This window comes from Labrus bergylta, chromosome 22 (assembly GCF_963930695.1).
Source record: "Labrus bergylta chromosome 22, fLabBer1.1, whole genome shotgun sequence".
In the NCBI taxonomy this organism is placed as follows: Eukaryota; Metazoa; Chordata; class Actinopteri; order Labriformes; family Labridae; genus Labrus; species Labrus bergylta.
The window spans coordinates 5,789,749-5,807,214 of NC_089216.1; the positions used below are offsets into that span (position 1 = coordinate 5,789,749).

Genomic DNA, 17,466 nt, shown 5'->3' on the forward strand with positions numbered 1-17,466 from the left:
ATCCCTTTTTTTCAAGGTGGAATTAAACAATCTGACAAGTCACACACGGTCACACCACCCCGATTTCATTATTGTAGCTATAACTATAGACTGTATAAATATGGACGCAGAATAAGTGACTTCAACCATTGCTTACTGAGGCGGAGTTTTGAAGCCTGTCTATGGTGGTCGCCATATTGGAAATGCTGTCTCAAACTTTCAAACTAGTAACAGGCAAAGAGGCGGGACTTACGCCTCCTTACAAACGACTTCAAAAGCCTGCCTGTCAGTCAGATTAAGATCAACTAATCCTGTATTGACCCCCAGTGAGGAAATTCAAGTGCTGCATTGTGAAAAATAATAATACTTTTATTTGTGTAGTGCTTTTCAAAACAAGTTACAAAGCACTTTTAATAACTTTTATCCTTCTTAAAACTTTGTTGTATAACTCTTAATAACTCTAATCCTTTATAAAATCAGAACGGATGAGTTATAAAGTGTGTGCTGATCGAGAAAGGAGCTATTCACACCAAATCCAGTTTTTGATCCAGGCTGTAAGCATGTTTAGTTATGCTGTGGAAATTGTGTCTTTTTTAATGGGTGTGTATGTGACTTCTGCAGCCAGCCTCAAGTGGTCATTACGGGAACTGCAGTTTATGGTGTTGACATTTTTCGTTAGCTTTTGTAGCTCAAAGAGTCAACAAATATTAATTTCCATCTTTTTCATAACCAGCTATGCAGTACACTCCAAACAAGATGCTTTAATATAACACGCAAGAGCTGATTTAAAGCTGTGAAACTGGTGTTAAAAAACAGGAGGCAAAATAATTACCATTTGGGAGATTATTAAAAAATGATTGGTGAACGTGTTTAATCACTGATAGCAGATTTATCATACATTTATTTTCAGTTTTTCTTGAAGCAAGTTTGTTCCGCTAATAAATCCATTTTATTTTGAAGATATTTTGCGGAAGCTGTAACGCAACAGTCTCGCAGACTTGCCCTCCTCCGCTGCTGGATGCTCCGACTCTCTCTCAGCTCAGCGGGGCTCCGGACTCACGCACAGCGGGGATGAAGAGCGTGTCTCTCGGTTTGCCTGTTCGTGCAGCGGTGCCTCTTTTTTGAAATGCAACTTTTTTTCCTTTTTTTTTTTTTTTTTCACCCGATGAAACCGAACTAAAAAAAAAACAAACCTCGCTCGCAGGATAATCGAGTAACAACTCTCCGGTTGTGAATCCGTGCGGACTTGACGATGGGAGTCTGGAGAAAGTGAATTCGGAGCGTTCAGGGACACTTTTGTTGGAATCACTCGGCTCTTTGTGCAGCGGGGTTGCAGCTTTTTTTGTTTCCTCCGTGGAGAAAAGGTAAGACTTTCCTGCATGCATTATGGCAAAAAAGAAAATCATGATTGTGCCTATTGCCTGCATGAAAACACCAGCTTACGCGTGTTTCGCTCAGTATTTGTTCTATTTTTCCACTCTCGGTGTGTTGTCAGGACTGATGAGTTGGCAGATAACAGCATCGATCACAAATCAACTAAACCTTGAATCACACCACCAGTTTGTTTCTACAGTCTCTGCGGGACTTTTTTTTTTTTGATCCGTGCCACTTTATCCATTTTGCGCTTTAACGCGTGTGCCAAATGGAAAAAAGATAGATTTTTCCTCTGCTCTTTTCACGCGTGTGAGTGGAGTTCGCTGTGTCTGTTGCACACACAGCGGCATCACTCCATCCTGGGTGTGTGCTGCTTTGTCTCCAGCTCTCTCTCTGACTGAGTTGTTTCCTCAAAACTGAAGCGCCCTGAGCGACTCTACCTGAACTCTGTGGTCTGGGGTTTACGCTTTTTTTTTGATTTGGTGACTGTGAGTTTGTTTTGTAAAGGCCCTGAAGCCTGCTTGGGCTCGGGTTTGCTTCGAGGGGGGTGGGGGGGGGGGGGGGGGGGGGGTAGTATTGAGGAAGCAGCAGCAGCCACGCCTCAATGGCCCACTGCCACCCTGAGGCCTGGAGGCCCCCAGGAGCCACTATTCCTCCAAAACGAACGTATTAAACACAACATTACACTTTGAAACTTCGTTGTCCTCTCTTTTCTTTAAATGTTATCATAAAAAGTTTATTGATCTGACTTTAAAAAAAATAAATGCTAAATCAAGTTTTAAACACATAGAAAATAAATTGGTACTATCTAACAGCATCCACAAAACTTTTGTCAAAATCCTAATTATTTGTTTTCAGTGTGGTAACAGTTTCTGCACACGTGCAAAGCGCATCACTGCCCAGTGCTTTTCGATCATTGCGATTGATTGCAGCGGGAGCGGCTCGCCTGTGCGATCGATGCGATTGACCGTCTCAGAGAGATGCACAGCTGGTTTTTGTTGTTGTTCAAAGACGGATGATGGAGTTTAAAATCGGTCTGAAAGTTAGGAGTCTGTCTTTGAATGCAATTTTGTTTTTGTCCACTACTACACTCAACTAAATCGAGAACTGTTTTGTCAAATGATGATAAAATTCTCGGTCTGTTCTTCTCACTTCAGTCTTTTTCTTTTATATTTCAGTCTAATTGAACCGTAACATAAATTCTTAACAATGCAACTTGTTGAAAATGAACTGTGCAAGTGCAACCCCTTCAGCAGTTAAAAATTAAAAAGCATATCGAAAATATCCCGTTAAAAATATCGATACTTGGCCACCATGAGACGATATAATATTTTGCCACACAAAATTTTGCGATACTATACTGTATCGATTTTTTTACCTTACCTCTATTAACTGTGTTCATCGACTGTGTCGCCAAAGCCAAAGAGCGTTTAGATTCAGAGAGTATCTGGAAAGCTTTTAGAAATGATCGATCTGACATTCAACAAACATTTTGTTTGTTGTTTTCCTCGTTTCCCTTTTCACACATACGGACATCTCCTGAAAAACTCCGGAGATTTCTCCGGCCAGACCCCTGGTATTTTTTCCGCAGAAAATCCGAGTGAGTTGATGTCTGAACGCGACAGCATATACTCCGGAGATTTCAACTCGAGCCAATACAAAGAGAATGACTTTTATATACAGTGACTGCTTAAAGTGTCTGCACACGACCTCTACGACCAGTATCGCTGAAATGACCCCGAGTGACCCTCCTTTAACTAACTGGGACTTGACATGAACGAGCCCTATACTCTGTGATGTTATTGACCAAAGAGTTCATTTACATTGCAAACTTTAAACGCGGCACAGAAAAGAAAGTCTTGCCCGGAAGTCGAATAACGCTGACCTCTGCTGCTGCAAAATGTACTTCAAAGTCAAAGTCAAAGTCAAAGTCAACTTTATTGTCAATTTCAAAATATGCCAGACATACAGTGGAATCGAAATTGCGTTTGTCTCCGTCCCGCGGTGCAATACAACCAAAATAAGATAAAATAAAATGAGGTAAAATTAGATAAATAATATTTACAGTAATACATTCTAAAATGTGCAAAAGGTACAACATGGTAAATAAAATAAAATTTAAAGAAAAAGTAAACTTGTGCAATATGTGCAGTAAACTGAGTGTACTGAGCAACCATCGTTTATTAAACACATCAACTTCCCACAGTGATCACTGAATGGATGCTGAATGATAAACTCTCGCTGTCTTCTTGTAAATGAGCCTTAAAATGTGCACAACCTGCACACAGCAGAGGCCTAAATATAGTTCTTCATGTTGCGTGACAATCTGGGCTGTCAGGTAAGGGTGATTTCCATTTTTTAACAACACGTGTTCTGCTTGATATGACGATGAAACAAAAGCCCAGGATGTTCTCCTTTCATAAAAATGTCATGTGGAAGTTTGTTTTAATGTTTTATCGTCACCCCAAGAGATGTGGTGTTTCCCTCTTCATGCTTTGGTGCATTTTCTTGTTGAGGGGCGGCTTTCCTGCAAACAGCATCAGTCTGTCCTTCATGATTTTTCAGATTTTAAATGCATTCATTCCCCCTCTCTCGCCCTTAGAGCCTTGCAGTACCTTGCAGAAGAGAATGGTCATGAATGGATATATGTTCAGAGTGATGTGCAGCAGCTGGCCGTGACTAAAAAGTGTGAGAAATCTAAGTTTTGACTTCATTAGTCTGTGGATTGACCTTACAAGCTGATTTTTTTAAAAATCTCCCACGAGTGGCTTTCATCAGATCAATCTCGAGTTCACAAACACTTGGCTAAAATTGCAGCTTTGGATCCAGATGATGTTGTTTGTTTGTGTGAATTAAGCCACATGGCTTCGCGTGTCTTTGTCATGAGGCCTCTACAGGCTCGTATGGACACTCTGCTCCCTGATGTTTCAACAAGTTTTGTCATGTGTGCATCACATGAAAGTCATTTCTGTAAACCTGTGGTGTCTAAAGTAGGAGATGAACTCAGGAGGTGAAGTTACAAATTGACAGTGTGAGGAGTTTCATTATTACATTAAGAGTCTGTTTCTTCTACAGCATGTTCAGAAAGTACCCTGTGCACTATCCAGTAAGAAACTAAACTAACTGGAGAAAACAAACAGATTTGAATTTTGCACACAACACAGATATATCATTCAAACCTCGTTTTTGTTTTTCAAACTCCTGTATCAGTAGTCTTTTTTTACCTTTTTTTTTAGCTGTCAACGGTATATTAAAACATTTCCTGACAACTACCTTCATGTTTTAAAAAAAAAAACATGTCCATATTATCAAAGAATTTAGTCACATGCTGAGCTAAAGTTAGCAGAAGAGCTGCTAAATGCTGCTTTCCACCTCAAACAGCTTCTGGTTTGACTTTGTTATAAGAAATGGAGACCTGATGAAATTATACTCCAGGATAAAACCTCGTGATCCATACATTCTTCACAAAAACAACAATGAAGAAGAACAATACGAACCTGATGTTGACTTCTATCAGTACAGTACACAAGGATGTTTCCAGCTTACTACTTATTTACAATTTGAATTCACACTTCCGTTTTTTCTAAATGGATAAAGGATCTCATTCAGCTAGCTAGTGTAGCGTAACGCAAAGCTAGCCACGTAACACTGATGTTTAACGTCAATCTACTTTATTCAGTGTTTTAATTTATTGAAACACACAGTCAGTCCGTTTTTGTAGATCTTCGTTTCTGAAAAAAAAAACAAGTAAAACTGCGTTACTACTGTCAAAACTGCTGTTCAAGTTGTTAATAACCTGGTTTTTAAGAACTGTTTTCACGCGAGATGTTTCATAACGCAGCTTTTAGTTGCAAACAGAATTATACACCCGAAGAAAAGTGACGCGTATCAGTTTAATCATGTCAGAATTAAAGCCTCTTGAGTGATTAGTGTCCTTTTCTGTCTTCTGAGGTGAGGAGGGGGGTTGTGTAGTTGATTTTCTGGTTGCTGTGACAACAGACCCCCTTCTGTCTTTTCTCACCCCTTGTATCCCCATTCATCACCATTGTAGTAGTTTGAGCTCTGTTGCCCCCGGAGACCGCGGGGGGCCGTTGAGGAATGTGGCGTCTGGTCGAGTATGCCTCACACATGGACCCAAAACAAAAGAAGGAAACAAAACAAATCATATTTATTTTATTTTATTTGTTTCAATAGTGCACTGGGTTTGGTCTCTGAGATCATAAAATCGATTTTAAAACTGGAACACTTTGAGCTGCTCTGATATTCCCCCCTCCCCCCTCCTCTTGCATGGTGTGAACACAGGAGATTTGGAGCCCAGAATAGAGCTTGGCGTAATGGCGCTTTATTGGTTGGGAGCACGCTCAGGTCCAAATCACTCGAGTTGGCTCATAAAAAATCCGTCTAAGCGGAAGAATGGGCCCGGCCATGTCCTATGTGACTGAAAGTACACACATGGACGCTTTCACACACTGCAGAGTGCCAGCAGAGTAACAATACTGTCTCTCTTGTCGGGTTTGTTTCCCTCCACGGTGCCTTCACTCCTGTCTGATATGACGAATTATCCTCCCCTCTCCTCTCTCACGGCGTCTTTGCCTTCTCCAAACGAGCTACTTCTGTCATTTATCTTCTTCTTTCTCACCCTGTCCTCCTCCCCCTGTTTTTTTTCCAGGCCTCCAAGATAGATTCCCTCAGGAGTAAAGTGGACTTGCTGCGCCTCCCTCTGTCCCTCTCCGCCAAGTCAATCAGCGATCGCAAGAGCCAGCTGGGCGTGGTCTGGGAGAAAGGCGGTGGCTCGGGGGCAGCAGGGGCCCGGAGACCCCGCCCACCGCCAGCCTCAGACATGGACAACGAGTCGACATACTCGGGCTATTCCTACAAGTCGTCCCACTCAAGAAGCTCCCGTAAACACAGGTAGGACCACAGATACTTCTTATCACAAACAGGACTTTAACTTGTGAATCTTTTAATTGTCAGTTACCTTTCTAGCTCTTTTCAAAATATTATTAGAACTTAAAAACGTCAGGCCGAAATGGAAATTGAAGATTGTAATTTACTAGAAGCTAAATCAACTCCATATGTATAATGATATGTATCAATAACCGACTTGTTCACTTTCCTCTCCAGGGAGAGGAGGGACAGGCAGCGCTCAAAGAGCCGTGACATCACCTTACGCGGAGACAAATCGGTGACGATCCAGGCTACTGGAGAGCCGCTGCTGGACGCGGAATCCACGAGAGGGGACGACAGGGTCAGAGTTGAATTTGAATGATCTCATTTTTAAACTAAAGCAGGTCTTCTAACACAGATCCCTCCTGAAGTTTTAGTGCTCTCGTGTTTCGCTGGTTCCTAAGGGGTCATTGTTTCAGCCTTGACTCCAACCAATTGTTATTCATCTCTCCACTCTTTACTATCAGTCTCTGTTGTGTTTGATGCTGGCTGTTCACCTCTCCCTCCATCTGTATGTCTCTGTATCAAACTCTCTCTCTCTGTCCCATCTCTTTGGCCCAGTCAACAGGTGTCAGTCTGGTTCTGCTCGAGGTTTCTGCCTGTGAAACAAATTTTCTTGTCACTCTTACTCGATGGATAAATGTTGACTCTCTGTAAATGTCATTATGACGGGGGAAATCTACACTTGCTGTTTATTAGGGCCTGACCGATATGAGATTTTTGGGGCCGATACTGATATCAATATTGGGGAGGGGGAAAAAAATCAGATACAGATATATTGGCCGATATCTTTCTTGGACCGTTGCGTTGACCCTTCAAACATTTTTGGAAAAGATATAACAAAAACAACAACGGTCACTCAACTGGAAAGTAACTGCACATGTACTGCTTGTTGTATTCCATACATCGCCCTCTGCTGGTGAAAGAGAACTGCTAGCTTAATACAATTAAAACTCAAAATACTATTTGACTGGTGAAAAAATCTAGTAATATCTGCGATAAAATTTGCCGATACCGATAGTCACTGAATCCACAATTGCTAATATCGGCCGTTATTATCGGCTGGCCGATTAATCGGTCGGGCTCTACTCTTCATGCAATGTGTTAGGAGATCATTTTGTTATTTGGCACTATATCAATAGAATCTGATCGATTGTTTCATTACCTAAACTTCTCTAACTGCTCTTTCCTCTCTTCAGGATGACAACTGGGGCGAGACCAACACTGTGGTCACAGGCACCTCCGTGGACAGCGTCTCCAACGAAGACCTGGCACGGATCTCAAAGGATCTCGAGGACTCTTTGCCGCTGGACTGTCGCCGTTACCTCAGCCCAGCGTTGGGTGCCATCTTGGGGCTCTTTGCTCTGGTCACTCCTCTGGCCTTCCTGGCTCTCCCACAGCTCCTGTGGCGGGACACACTCGAGCCCTGCGGCACACCGTGTGAGGGCCTTTACATTTCTCTAGCCTTTAAGCTCCTCATTCTCCTCATCTCCACCTGGGTGCTGTTTCTTCGCCCGCCCAGAGCCTCTCTGCCGCGTTTCTTCATCTTCCGCTGTCTGCTGCTGGCGTTGGTGTTCCTCTTTGTGGCGTCTTATTGGCTCTTCTACGGGGTGCGCGTACTGGACTCCAGGGAGACGGACTACAGGGGGATTGTGGGATATGCAGCATCGCTTGTGGACGCGCTGCTTTTCATTCAGTACCTCGCCCTGGTGCTGCTGGAGGTCCGACATCTGCAGCCTGCGTTTTGCCTGAAAGTAGTGAGGACTTCAGATGGAGCAAGTCGCTTCTACAACGTGGGCTGTTTCAGGTAAGCGTTTGTAAACTTTGACATTCATCATTTCTAAATTCTAAGGTCTAAAGTCTACATTTCTTTCTTCTGGATTTTTTTTTTGATTCAAGGAGAATATCAGCCAAGTCCACCTTTAGAAAATCAGCAAATCTTGTTAAAATCTTTAGTAAATTTGCTGCTTTGACTAGAAATGCTACTACTTTTATCATCAATACAGGCTGCCAGACCTTTTACCTATACTGTAACTCCTGTTGTTAAAGTGTATTTCATTCTGTTCTGCACTAATACAGTAATTCAACGTTGTGTTGTAAGCGCTTCCCAAGTGCAGATGCAGATTGCAGTACCTAAAAATCTGTATGTACAGATCTGTATGGTTAGATGTCACCCTTTCATTTGCATTAACTTTTCCTCTTTATTAGCCCCATGTCTAAACTGTCTAGTGGTGCACTTGTTTCCACATTTCCTGGACTTATTCTGGGCTTTATTTCTCTTTAAAAGTAACACTACATTTTAAAGAAATGTAGGGTTTTTTTCCTGACAGTCTTGTATATGCACACGGGCCAGTGGAGGCCTGTGGTAATCCACCACTTCCTCCAGATGAATCTGTCAGGTTCTTGAGTGTGACACTCACTGATAACAGCTCTTTCTTGTAAAATACGGCAGTTAAGGGGAAACATTTGTTTCTCTCCCCCTGTCTTGTGCAATCCAGTATTCAGAGGGCAGCAGTGTGGGTTCTGGACCAGTACTACAGTGACTTCCCGGTCTATAACCCTGCCTTGCTTAACTTACCCAAGTCCATCCTCTCCAAGAAGATGTCTGCATTCAAGGTCTACAATCTGGGGGAAGGTAAAATGATTGTTGTTTAAACCTTTAACCATTTCCGTTCAGCCTATGACTCATCTGCAGTTTCCTTTCATGTGTAGATTTAAGATACACCAGACCAACATTTACTCATGTATAACACAATCACAGGACTTTGCTTTTAGTAACAGTGATATGTAGCTATATGTAAGCTAGTAATATAGGAAATATTGCAATACATTCACCTACGTACATCACTGTGATATCTGTGACCATGATAGAAAAACTTTGATTTGGTTTCATATTAATAAATGTATTAAAAGGGCTTTACTTGGCATGCTTGCTCAGGATGTCCAAATGCCAAATTAACTGGTTGACTTAACTTCCAGTGTTTTCGTCCACAGAGAACAGCACCAATAACTCTACAGGTCAGTCCAGATCCATGATCGCAGCCAATGCTCGGAAAAGAGATAACTCCCACAACGAGTACTACTATGAGGAGGCCGAGTTGGAGCGGAGAGTCCGTAAACGTAAGGCCCGGTAAGAACAAAACTGCACAGGAAAAAAGATGTAAAATGAGTTCAAGAGTATTTGAATTTTAAATTCAGCTTTTTCACTTATTCCCTCAATTTTCTCCTCCCAGACTGGTGGTGGCAGTAGAGGAGGCCTTCACCCACATCAAGCGCCACCAGGACGACGAGGCAACCGTTTCCTCCCCCAAACACCCGCGGGAGCTGATGGACCCGAGGGAGGCGGCCCAAGCCATCTTTGCCCCCATGGCGCGAGCCATGCAGAAGTACCTCCGTGCCACCAGGCAACAGTCTTACCACAGTATGGAGAGCATCATGAACCACCTGCAGTTCTGCATCTCGCACAACATGACCCCCAAGGTACGGATGGTAGTTTTGGGTTACATTCATTTCTATCTATATTTGTATACTATTACTTGTCTACATTTTTAAAGTACCAGAAATCATGTATCTGCTGCTGTTTTCGTTGTTATTTTGACTTTAAAGGTTGAATTAGCGATATTTGACACACAAATACAGCAGAAATCAAGTTTATCTGTAAATGTCTCTGTCAAAAAGGCGCACATTCTTCCTTTAATTGTTTTCTCGAACCACAGATATCTCCCAGCTTGAATTGAATAAGTTTTCTTGTGTTTTTAGTTTATCAATTACTTAAATAGAAAATGGAGTGTCATCTGCATATAAAGAAACGTTGTTTGAATTTCCCTAGATTTTGCCTTAATTCTTAGTTCTTTATATTATATTAAATGCCGGTAAGTTGCTTTTACCTAGTTGCTTTATAACTATGAGTATAAGAGTCATGTTAAAGCAGAGAACATCAACATTTAATTGTTACTTAACTACAGAACTTACATAATGCAACCTTTGAAAATTACAGGGATTCAAATTTAATTTTGTTTCTTTAATCACATTAATTGTTACCTACATCCTGTTCGTCTTTGTAAAACTCACTTGTACATGTTTTGTCTGTGTTATTTCAGGCATTTCTTGAGTGTTACCTCACCCCAGGGCCCACTCTCCAGTACCTGGACACCAGCAGAGGGCGCCAGTGGACACTAGTAAGCGAGGCGCCGGTGACCACTTCTCTACGGCAGGGCCAAGTTTTTTCCCTTAGCCGCCCAGACTTCTCGCTGGTCGTTACAGTGGCACCCCTTCCCTTTTTGCGCCTGAGCGAAGAGTTCATTGACCCCAAAAGCCACAAGTTTGTCATGAAACTCCAGTCAGAGACTTCTGTGTAGGCAGAGGAAAAACCGACATAGGAAAGGAGAAGGAGGATGAATCCAGGATACTTTTTTTTTATATATACATTTTGGGGGTATTTTTTATTTCACATGTCCAACATATGAACATAAACTGTAAAGAACAAAAACAAAGGTAACACCCACACACCACCTCTGACCTTATTCCTCTTTCGAGTTCTGTTGAAAAAGCTCAAGTTAGACACTTTCCGTTTACATCAGACTCTTCACTTGAAAGTCCTCTGCTGTTACTTCCAAGTATGATGACACTACAGAAATAGGGCTGTTTTTTTAACACTTTTAACACTAATTAAATCATTTATTCTTAGCAGTTCTTGCTGATTCTTAGAGAAAATGTAGGTATATTGTTTGTGGTAAATATTCAAGCCTGAGTGGTGGTGCAGTTGACCTTTTTATGTTTCAGACTTTAGGGTGTATCTTTAGAACCATCCCACTTATCTCTTCCTGTTTGAAGTTCTCGTTTCCAGATGGGTTTATTCTTTACAGACAACGAGAAGGCCGAATCGTGAACTGAAATAAAGAAAGAACCCCTGCCTTTTTCTGAACCTTCTGAAACTGCCTGAATCAAAGAGTTAAGAGCTGCTTCTTCTTTCAAGTCAAATGCACTGGAAAGTGAACGTAAAAGACTGTAACACTAAAGTATGTAGACACACTGGATGGATTTTGTGTACTGAACATTGTGTCTACAAGGTGTTATTATTTAATGCTCTGGTTTTGTTGTACAACTTTTCATTTTTTGATTTCCATCAACAGAAATGTTTTTGTAATGGCTAACACGACTGAACCAGGATCAAATAAACCTATTGGCACAATGTAGGGACAACATTGGAGCAGGTTAGGACTTGATGAGCTTAAGCATAATAAAGCCAAGTGATGTCACTGTCCTTTTTTTTTTCTTTTTCTTTTGACAGCTTGACGTTTGACAGTTCTAGGTATTTTGTGGTGTACGTGTGAATTTGTGTGTGTGTGTGCTTGAGCATGAGGAGCAGCTGTCACGCAGAGGGCCACACAAAAAGGAACTGGACGAAAGTGCAGCACTAAATGAAAATATGTATTAAACAAAAAGGCAAAAAAAGAACGTACCTTCTTCAAATCCAAAATGTCCAACAAAAATCCACAAAGGAAACTAGGAGTCAAACACTGGAGCACAGGAAGGTAGATAACGGACAGACACCAACACTGTCATCCAACAAAAATGTAACATTGAACTGACAAGAGTGAAGGAACACTGAGACTAAAGACACGGGGGTAATTAGACAAAGGTGAGATTAACAACACAGGTGAAAACAGTGAGGGCAATCAAAACTGGAGGGAGACACACTTCCAGAGGCAGGATTAAACACAAGGCAAAAAAACAATTAACATTTAATTCAGCGGGCGAGGTTATGCTAACGTCATGGTAGCATCCTAGTAGACACCAGTTTATTAGCTTTAAAAGAAAACCAGCACATATTCACATCTGTGAAACCACAACCAATCAATCATTTGGGTGATTTTGCCTTGAATAAAACATTTAGATAAAATATCAGTTATCAAATAAATGATAAGTTTACTGATCAAAAAACAACTCCTGCTTCAGATAAACAGCCTACTTGGTGTTCGGACAAATAATGAAGCTGATATAAATATATCAATCAGTCAATTTTTCTTTGTATAGCGACAGTTCATAACCCATTTTCCCAGGTTATCTAATATTGAGCACGTTTTTTTTGTCCTTTCATTCACACGACTGAATGAGATACTCACAAGCTAGCTAGCTACTAGAATTGAGCAAGTGTAAAGAGTTTGTTTTAAATAAATGGTGTCATCAGGAGTTTTTTATCTTGTGTTAGTCACAAGTTGTCTCGAGTTTAGGTATGAGTTAGCAGGAAGAGAACGTGGGTGTAAAATAAAAAAAGTCCGATCAACATGAGTGAAAACATAGAAGTCATGTTTTTTTTTAAAAATTGAAACATGTATAAACCACATTAAGTCTCATTATTCTTGGGAGTCAATTTCTGGATTAATCATCTTAAAATAACTGATGCACTTTTAACAAGATTTTTCATACCATACGATTTTCATCACGTGGACGTTGTGACGTTATCAAGAGGAAGTCGGTTTCCTGCCACAAATTTCACTCACTTGGTAAAGATGAAACTTGAAATCCTCCGCTTTCTATTTCTACAAGGTATGTCTTTTTTAAATTTGGTCAGAATCATTGAGTAGAACCTGAATGCAAACTAACATCTCTGAAATATTCAGGGGGGCGGGGGGAGTCGTAAAATGGTAGAATAAGGTACTTCCTGAGTTCAAGAATTAAGAAGACTATGACTGCTGTGAGAGTCTGATATATGGGAAAAGGGTAAATAGATATTATGTATGATTAGCAATTCTCTTGAGGTATTTGATCGTTTTTCTCTGAAGTTGTGTTCTCAGAACAAAAGCAGTCTTATAAACCTTAACAATACTCACTAGTATATTTTAACCTATACTTAACCTAAAGTACTTTGACTGTTCAAACCATATCCTGAAAATGTCTCAGTTGTAAGCTACAGATTATTATTTTTTTGCTGTAGTGTGTGGCATCAGTTGACTTGCTTGCTGCTTGTTTAACTTACATTAGGCTACAATGTTAAAGGTCACATATTATCCTCCTTTTTAAGAAGTTTAAAAAAGTCTCAGAGTTCCCCAAAACATGTCTGTGAAGTTTCTTGTTCTAAATCAACTCTGACCCTGTATTTGATCATAACTATAAACCCCTCTATTTCAGCCCTGCTCAGAACAGGCTGTTTCTGTGTCTGTAGCTTTAAATGCAAATGAGCTGTGTCTGACCACGCCCCCTCTCTGGAAGGGCTCGGGTGGCTCGGGCTTTCTCGCTCCATGTCCTTTTGTTTACATTAAGAATGCAGACTCAGAGGGCAGAACAAACACCTAGCTGTGGGAGTGTCACCCACCTGGGGGAGGGACTACTGCCCTTTGTGATGTCATGAAGGGAAAATCTCCAAACAGCCTGTTTGAGTATAGATTTTCTGAAAAGTGGAGCAGGCGAAAGACGGACAGGATAGACTTTTCTCATGATTGGGGTGTTTGTAGACAGACTAGAGACACATGTTAGCTTAAAGTTAAAAAAAAAAAAAGTAGCACACTCAAACAGTATCAAATCTTCAGGTGCATGACCGCAAAAAGACAGATAGATAAAGAAAAGTTAGCTGCTGCTCTACCCAGATTATATAACGTTAAATGACATTGAATGTGCTGATGTTTCTGTTTTCTTGTAAGCTTAAAGTTGGCTAACAGACGTTTTTTACATGTATCCCCACTGTTTTTACTTTTCTGTGCAATAATTTTTATTTAAAACGTAACGTACTGTATTCAAACTGTTTATAAGTAATGGTAACTTTTCCACACTAAGTCCCGCCCTTTTTTCAAAATGATACTTTTTTGAGTTTTTAATTTGACCCCCAAGTTAGCTATCCACCAAATGGAACTGTAAATAAACATTAGCTGAGTGTGATAATGCTGAACCTTTTTTTTCTTTCTTCTAGTCGTTTCAATGGTGAGACTTGTGGAAACCATCAGGGAAGCCACGGGGTATCTAGAGGGGAACGTTACTTTGGCCTCAGGAGCAAACCCAAATTGGAAACTCTCCACAATCGAGTGGTCAGTTTTCACTAACTTTACGTGGATTGCCACCTATCGCAAAGGAGAAGAAAACCTTGACCGGGTTGATCGGTATAAAGGACGACTTACTCTTAACACCACCACAGGTAACAGACACATCAATCACCTTTCAATGTAATGGAGTGCTTATTTGAATTTTTTGGGTCTTGACAATATACATGTTTTTTGTTTTCCATCAGGTGACTTGACGATCCATAAATTGACCAAAGAGGACAACATGGAGTACACTGTGGAATTCGCCAATACTTTGGGAAAAGACAGCTCCTCCAAAATTAAACTCAACGTGAATCGTAAGGGCCACTTATACTTAAGACTAACTTAGAGAATATATTATATTAGCTATTATGAAAAGCAGCTTTTGATCAAATGAGAGTGACTTTAACCTTTTCTTTTCTGTAAACCTTTATTGCGGAGTGTATTAACGTAAGACAGACAGTGAGGAGATATTTCAATCAGGACAGACTTATGTAAGAGTTAACACTTGTGTATTTAAAAGTTTAGGAAAAGATAAATATGCAATGTCTTTGTCGATGAGACTCCGTCATGATGACTTCATGCACACAGAGGGGTAGCGAGGCCGACAGCAGAATAGGATACCCCTAATTTCCCCTCTCCAGATTAATAAAGTTGATCTCCTTCTTCTTTATTCAACTCCTACAGAACAACTTCAGAAACCGACCATACAGACGGTCCTCTCCGGTACATCAACAAAGGGAGGCTGTTGGAAGCTGCTGAATTGTTCTTCAACAGACAGAGATGTTAACTTATCCTGGCATGTGGAAGGTCCAAATTCAATTGAGAATTGGACTGGTGGCAACCACACAATTCTTATTGTATCGCTAAACACCACACAAAGCCCCGTCACTGTCACCTGCACCTCCAGGAGGAATATGAGGAGCAGCTCAACGGCTATCACTACAAAATGTGATGGTAAGGTTACAATGAGGGAACATGAAAAAAATATATTGTGATGAGATTAGAAAATTTGAAACAATTTCGGACCAGTTTATCGTTTTCATTTTAATTTTGTTAGATTGTGTTTCCCAGAATTCCTTGTGAATATCCGTTATTGTCTTTTTACGTTGTCAGTTATACTAATTTAAACATTCAAGACCTTCATGAAGCCAAACTCATTTGACATGTTCCTTCTGATAATGTTGTCTGTTTAATGTTGTTTTAGACTCCATTCCAACCAAGTCAGCTGCTCCTAGGTATATTCTTTGTTTTTTGACTGGAATAATCCTGGGAGTCATAGCATCGATAATATATGTCAAAAGAGGTAAGTGGGAATCATCGTCATTTATTGTTTGTCCTCTTCTTCCAAAGGGAGGGGGGTTTATAATCTCATCTGAGAATGATCAAAGAAGCACAGCAGAGCTAACAGACTACAAAAAGACGTCTTCTATTACTGAACTATCTGGTAAAGGGTCAGCACCAGTCTGTGCTTGAGTGCTTAATTCAATGAGTGTTATCATGAGTAATTACAGGATCAGACCCACTACAGGCAAGAATTCAGTCTAGACTGGGCGTCCCCATTATCTTTCATTACTTTCAATGTCACGACAGGTTAGTGCTGGAGAAATCAGCTCTACCGGTTGCAGGCTATAAAGTACTGATTAGGGATGTGCACCGCTAGCTTAGTAGAAAGTTAAACATCATGACTCACGCTAGTCGGCACCAGAGTTACTAGCTGGTTAAAAGAAACAACATTTTACATTTTTGGAACATTTTTGGAGGAGTTCAGTTCCACCTTGGAGACTCAGGGGGGGTTAAATTAAATGAATCAGAAATTAAACCCTTTGAATGAGTAAATATGCAAAGAGGTGGACACATATAGTTGGCGTTCAAGGCTGGATTTGTGACTTTGGGGGCGCTATGATAAATGTGGGGGTGAGAAAGAATCTTTAATGTTTGGGGTTGCTGCAACAAAGAAGAAACACATTTTTTGAAAGTCGCATGGACAAAGTGTCTTTAGCTTTCTTTGATCACCCTCAGTCACTCATATATCCCTTGTAAAACATCATGTTTATATACATTATTATATCATTTGTTCAAAAGAGCCCATCATCAGCTTCCTTAAAGTAGCCCCGCGTGAATAAAAAACATCATGATCAAAAAGGTAAGCTTGCTTTTCTTTGTCTCAAGGTTTTTTATCTTCCAGTGTTCATAATGTTGACATGTTGTTTTTTCTCCCCCCCACCCCACAACCCTTCACAGTTAGCCTGACACGGCAAAAAAGAGGAGAGAAAAGATGCAACACCACAATAATCAGTGAAGGAGACTACAGTGTTTGTGTAGCTATGATATTAAATTGTGTTGTGTTATTTAAAATAAAACAATTTTTTCATAAAATAATCATTTGTCACTCTGATATATAATGCGAAGGAAAGCAGCGCGAGTCTGTAGAGGCTGGACCTCACAGGAAAACAATCAATACAGCTAACCTAACCATGAAGACATTCCTACAGACCAGAGCTTCAAATCTACGGAAGCCCAAAGTGGACATACATGAAAACATTTTATTTAGCTCTTTGTTAGTGATAACGACTAAACTTTGATAGTTTTTTTGAGATCTTGACTTACTGACGACGACGTGGTTTTTCCCATAATAACGACTTAATTGCTCGAGATCTTGAGAAAACCACCGACATTTACGCATTATCACAAGGAAACGGGCGTTGTTTTTCCGAGATAACGAGATACAACAAGTCAAGATCTTGAGAAAATAGCTGAAATGTAGTCGTTATCCCGTGGTATAAAAAAAAAGCCCAATTAAAACAATTTTGTATGTTTGTATATCTTTGGGTTCTGATCTTTGTTATGATTTTCTAGTCAAAGTGGGAGGAGCTTAGGCAGCAGAGCATTGGTAGAGTCTAACTGACATCATTAATGCCTTTTTTAAATCAGATTTGAGGTGTTATTACTGCTTCTTTTAATCCAGTCCTGCCCTCTTTGGAAAGCATCATCTTGCAGACAACGGCTCATGTCTGAGATGATCAGATTCTATCAGCACTCACTTTGTGATTTTCTACAGTTTCTAGACACAGCAGAGCGGTCAGTCTGGTAATAAAACAGAAAAGGGATTTGAGCTTGCTATTTAAAGTGTCCATCAGTATAACTAATC

At 40.5% G+C, this 17,466-nt stretch overlaps 2 protein-coding genes across 4 annotated transcripts; both read left to right on the forward strand.

The window, feature by feature from the left end:
* Nucleotides 1–984: 984 nt before the first annotated feature.
* Nucleotides 985–11,563, forward strand: LOC109999476 (vang-like protein 2). Its single transcript, XM_020654530.3, has 8 exons — nt 985–1,343; nt 6,023–6,264; nt 6,478–6,601; nt 7,500–8,107; nt 8,799–8,935; nt 9,295–9,430; nt 9,534–9,780; nt 10,401–11,563. Exons 2-8 carry the CDS (start codon nt 6,194–6,196, stop codon nt 10,656–10,658), a joined length of 1,581 nt encoding a protein of 526 aa, XP_020510186.2. The 5' UTR covers nt 985–1,343; nt 6,023–6,193; the 3' UTR covers nt 10,659–11,563.
* A 1,099-nt stretch (nt 11,564–12,662) lies between these two features.
* On the forward strand, nt 12,663–16,697 carry si:cabz01074946.1 (SLAM family member 9). 3 transcript variants are annotated; one of them, XM_065950894.1, is made up of 7 exons: nt 12,678–12,849; nt 14,207–14,428; nt 14,522–14,632; nt 15,003–15,272; nt 15,523–15,621; nt 16,401–16,461; nt 16,560–16,697. In XM_065950894.1, the coding sequence occupies exons 1-6, from the start codon at nt 12,813–12,815 to the stop codon at nt 16,439–16,441; spliced, it is 780 nt and encodes a 259-aa protein (XP_065806966.1). In that variant the 5' UTR covers nt 12,678–12,812; the 3' UTR covers nt 16,442–16,461; nt 16,560–16,697. The 3 variants fall into 3 exon arrangements, 2 of the variants coding, with proteins under 2 accessions (XP_065806965.1, XP_065806966.1); XR_010665096.1 differs by having other exon boundaries at nt 12,663–12,849; nt 15,523–16,461; XM_065950893.1 differs by having other exon boundaries at nt 12,663–12,849; nt 15,523–16,697.
* The last annotated feature ends 769 nt before the right edge of the window (nt 16,698–17,466 follow it).